Source organism: Formica exsecta, unplaced genomic scaffold, assembly GCF_003651465.1.
Source record: "Formica exsecta isolate Colony F162 unplaced genomic scaffold, ASM365146v1 scaffold419, whole genome shotgun sequence".
Taxonomy (NCBI): Eukaryota; Metazoa; Arthropoda; class Insecta; order Hymenoptera; family Formicidae; genus Formica; species Formica exsecta.
This window is the reverse complement of record NW_021851429.1, coordinates 80,592-85,976: the sequence shown is the minus strand read 5'-3', so window position 1 is coordinate 85,976 and position 5,385 is coordinate 80,592. Positions and strand designations below refer to the sequence as shown.

General features: G+C 32.9%; 1 protein-coding gene across 1 annotated transcript in view; it reads left to right on the top strand.

Moving 5' to 3' along the window:
* The window catches only part of LOC115240137 (voltage-dependent calcium channel type A subunit alpha-1-like), a 118,267-nt gene that overhangs the window by 54,929 nt on the left and 57,953 nt on the right, over positions 1–5,385 (top strand). Inside the window, 2 exon segments of the mRNA XM_029815112.1 lie at positions 3,756–3,859; positions 5,034–5,195. Coding sequence (XP_029670972.1) covers positions 3,756–3,859; positions 5,034–5,195 — 266 coding nt within the window.

The following is a 5,385-nucleotide window of genomic DNA, read 5'->3' as shown; positions in this document are numbered from 1 at the left end:
CTTTCCCTAATTACACCCCTGTAAGGAAACAAGATATTGGAGGAATCAATTTCACCAACATTGCCAGGCAAGATGTTTCAGTATTTGCGGACGTGATTAGAAATCTGTAATGTTCAACAGATAAGGCAAACTTTTTAATATTCTTTAAAATCTAAGTAAATAAAGAGAAGCGTGTTTGTGAAGAAAGAGATGGCAACAAAAAATATTTTACTTACTTTAAAAATTCATAATTTATTGTATCGAGAAATTAAAAGCTGATTTAATATACATATATTGTATATATATATACATTTATTTTTTTTTTACTTTATTGATAAAACTATAGATAATAACGTAATTTTCTGATAGCGAAAATGCCATTATCGAGTAAATTGTTAAAAAATGTTGGCATTCTGGCAACGTAGTTCACGAACTGGTTTCTCCAGCCATAGGACTTAAGGAAATACGTCGATCGCTGTGCCGATTGGTCAGATAGATTTTAGAGTGATCCTTGAATTAGGTCGATGACCGTGTTCGCCGAAACAAATGTGGACGTCGACCTCCGTATGCTACGTTCCTTCAGGGTCCTCAGACCGCTAAAGCTGGTTTCGAAAATTCCAAGTGAGTCAGTCAGAGTTCTGCGAAAGAACAGCAGCGATTAACAAACCACTCCAAGAGAGAGCCCTGCCAATAACAAGTCGAGCTAATAGTCGAGCAGCAGATGACTTACCCCCCAATCCTCTTTCGAGTCCCGTGTCCTACCGTACCACGTTGTGTTTCCTGGCAATTTGTATGCATTCTCATAGTTACGAACATAGTTTTAATGTCTTCGGCGCCGAAACTCTTAGCTCGATCTTTCAATTTCGGCCAGTTCCGCTGCTTTAGTTGGTGCGACGTCTAGTTCTGGCAAGCGAGAGAAGCATCGACTTGAACTTGTCTATATATATATATTTATATATTATTAGTTCCCGTCCTTCTAGCATCTTTTACGTTAATTTTCTAATTACGTCGTACGTTTTTCACTAGCCCCTTTGCTCTTAGAGGCTATGGGTGTCTTAGATCAATTGATAAAGTTAGAATTGATAATAAAAGCTAGCTCAGTTGATGATCGATATATTTGTTGAATATAAACAATAATTTATATATATATTTATATATAATATCTCTGTGTCTATATACGTTGCTTCTGAATAATCTCATCTAGATATTAATATTGTATTTTTTCTAGAGGAACTTGCGTCAATTAGCGATTAGATTTATGAACAGTTTAGATTTATGAATATCGCTATTTAATACACACATTCTTGAAGTTTGAAGAAAGCGTAGTTATACGCTTATTCTTAGTCATACAAAAATACAAAACATATATTTAAAAAATAAAAAAATCTTTTTTACTATATAAAGTTTCCGCAGCTATTCTTTTGTTAATACTGACAAAGGAAAGAGATTCTGCTAATTAAAGATAATTATGATAAAAAACAGTTGCCATACGTATTTGTCTTTTCTTATAACAATACAACATACGCGTTAGTAATATTTTACATTTTTAATCGAAATATTTCTTAATAATTCTGATCTCTAATGTTACTTTTTAATAATTATGATCTGAATTCTAATAGTTCTGTAGTCGTACGTAGAAAAATAAACACGTAGTAAGCAATTTAGTCGCCGTATTTAAGATTGGAATTAATTATTATTCTCTTCTGTGATTGTTAGGATATAATTTATTAGATCGTGTGTGTGTCTGCAAGAAAAAAAAAGAGTTATTTATTAATGAGTAGTTAATATTCCCCGAAAGTGTTTTCTTCGAAATAGCAATTTGGACCATTTGTCTCTGATTATGCTGAAGATGCGCTCTCATGAACAGGTAGACAGAAGGAAAAAAACACACACACGCACACAAATGTGATGACCCGCGCGAAACGATGCCTATATTTAGTGGTTAGCTATCTTTAGCTGCAGTCACGTTAAATAATAGAGTCGACTATACATTGTTAAATGGATACGTGTCCTCCTAGAGCACATAATGTGTTTAACAGCGCGGTTATTTATTAGATAGTTGTACTTTTAGACGTTTATACGACAGACCAAATCGTTGTTTTATTTAATCATTTAATAGCATCCATAATTCTCGAAGATGGTTACTCTTTCGATTCTCATTGTTAGGATTTGCTTTCTGCTTTTATCGGATATTCTTTTTTCATCAGCTAGTCAGTCATCGACGGTTTCGTCATTCACGTTACTGATAAGTAATATTTCTCATTATTATTAATAGCGAAGGACACAGTTATTATTTTAATAGAGAAGGATTCACTCTCTTGATGTTCTTGCTAAAATTTAGATATTTTTGATTGTTATAAAAATATATTTTCTCTTCTCGTTTCAAAATCTTTATCATGTATGCAACTCATTTTTAAATTTTAATAGATCTTTTTCTTTGATTTTATTTTCAGAATTAATCTGTAAAGAAAACTGGCATTGAAAATTGTTGAATCATTTTTAGTTTAATTATTATTTCGTAATGAAGATATTTAAAATGATTTTTAATATTGAATGTTTTTTTTTTGTAATGCTAAGTAATTCATTGTTTTCTCAAGTTTCACAGAAAAGAAAAAAAATTCAGAAAATATGGTATATAAAAGTTTTTAATTCATTCTCCAGCAGGATGGAAAAGATCTAGCACCTCTCTATAATATCTGTTCTGGATTGAAAAGAACCTTTCCGGAAAGCTGCTGTTATTGGCAAGAGTCAGAAATAGATGAGAGGCGGTCGCGCGCTCGCGCGCGCGATGACCGCTCAGCGAACTGATATCTTCGAGAAATTAGAATCACGAGTTACATGCGATTATACTTATCGCTAGCTCGCCCCAGCGTTTCACATGTTCTCCTAGACCTAGATATACAGTATTTCATTATAGTCTAGAGAGAGAGAGAGAGAGAGAGAATACGTATATATAGATACATTTACATGCCTATACATCGATCCTATTCCTCTCGTGACACCCTTTTCAATAGATCATTGTCCTATCCTGTCAGACCGTTTATTTTCGTGCATAATAAACTAATACTGAAACTAATAACATTGAGAAGAAATGTATCTCTTCGAGTATATTTGAAAGATACATATTTTTATAATTGCGTCTAAACAACGCAAAAATGTGATGTTATTATTAAAATATTTTTATCTTTGTTTTTTTATTATTGATTTTAATATTAATGTGTGAGAGAGAGAGATATAAGTACCGAGAGAAACTTTGATAATATGTTATCTAAAACATATCATTATGTAAAATAGATAATAAATAATTTATGATTCTTTCAAATTGAAGTTTATACATTGAACGATGCTGCATAGGATGGTCGAGAAACGTAAAAAATATTAAATTATTTATTTAACTAAAAATCATAAGTAAATCCTTTTCTTTCAAGTTTTTGCGAAATTTATTTTTTAAATTGAGTCAAGTTTTATCAGATTGAAATCTAACTTTTCGGGATTTGTTGCAGACTAAGATCCCGACTGTTTATCTATTTGCACTTTCAACAAATCTAATTCACTTTAATCTTTCATCTTTAATCTCCCACGTTATCGATCGCATTCGAAAACTCCAACCGATCGTCCTGATAACACTATCTCTTCTCCTTTTTCCCGGGCTAGGTTTAGAGAACGCTAGTTAACCATCTAGTGGCCGTAGTCTAAGTATTTAAGAGTAGCGTGAGTATTAGTGTAATAGAGTAGTAAGTAGTAAAGTATGGCGGGTGTGTGTGTTTTTGAGGCAGGATCGTCACGGCATTCTCGCAAGGCATAAGCCTGGATATGGACCTGCGCACGTTGCGTGCGATACGCGTGTTGCGACCGCTCAAACTTGTCTCCGGCACACCGAGTGAGTAGCGCATCAGTACAGAAATTAGAAAACGTCGAGCATCGGTTGAGTTTAAAACTCGGGGTTGCTCGGCGCAACGAGAGACTCCAAAGAGATCTCGTATTTTCAGGAAAGCCCTTTCGTTGTCACAAAATTTCCGAAAATAGCGCACGAAATAAATACTCGTATTCACACCTTTATTAAATCTCCAGCGTTAAAAATTTTTGTATTTTTAAATTTTATATTTTTCTTCTAAACGTAATAATCTATATTAAATAATTAAAATATCGTGCAGTCATCTTTATGAATAAATATGATTTTAAATCGAGGTGTGAGTATGGACTAGAGACGCGTGGTTTCACCTCTTAGCGCTCAATGTTTCATTCATGCATTCTATTATTACGCATGATTCTGCGTGCACGTTTTAGAGAATAAAAATATTAATAAATAATAAAAAATATTTAAGATATGGAATGAGAAAATCAGATGATCACATTTAGCGCTAAAACATGCGACAAAAATGCATTCTCGTTGCTCGTGCAGTTTTTACATATGAATGAGTAATGACTGATTAGTGCTTACGGCTTGAAACTTCTTTGTGTCTCAGATTTGGATACCTCGAAGATCGAATATGATCCGTCGTCGAGAATATATTTATTTCTCAAATAGCAGCTATATAGATTTAACGAGGAACGAATTAACGAATATGAAATCAAGTCAGAGTAGATGAGAATGTAGTCATATTTAATCGCAAATATATCTATTTATTACCCGTAGAATGCTTTTTATCGAATTAGATCGATCGTTTGTTTTATGTTAGTAGTATTGCTCATATAGGTATTATATTGAATGTTCGATGTTGTATTTAGATGCGGCGGAGGTGTCCTAATCCTTAGACGCAGAATTTTGAATAATATCAAATATTTATATTATTTCAAGTTAATTTTTAATTAATTTTGAGTCAGATTTATATAAAATATTAAATTATTATGTTATGTATTACATATTACGTTATGTTATAGTAATGTTAGATTATTTATGTAAAAATTTCCGTATAGTATCTTGCAATAAGCAATAAGCGATAACAATGCACGAACAGGGAGAAATTAAAGTTATATCGAGCCTAGATTTCCGCATTTATCTTGTGAGAACGGTGATTGGACCTAATTACTCCTCGGCAATTTTTTGCGCACAGGTCTTCAGGTGGTGCTCAAGTCTATCATCAAGGCGATGGCGCCGCTACTGCAGATCGGCTTGCTGGTACTCTTCGCCATCGTGATATTCGCCATCATCGGCCTCGAGTTTTATTCGGGAACTTTGCATAAAACGTGCTTCAGTCTAATGGACATGTGTGAGTGTATTCGAAAATTCAGCCAACTTCTCAGAAATTTTCGAATAATGCTAATTCTTGTTATACTCTCTATTTGCCTTTTTTTTTTAACAATATTTCTCTTTTATTTAATATATGAAAAATTATAAAGAAAAATTTTTTGAGAATATTGTGTACACAAATATATATTTTAAATCTTTTTTGGGATATTTCTCTT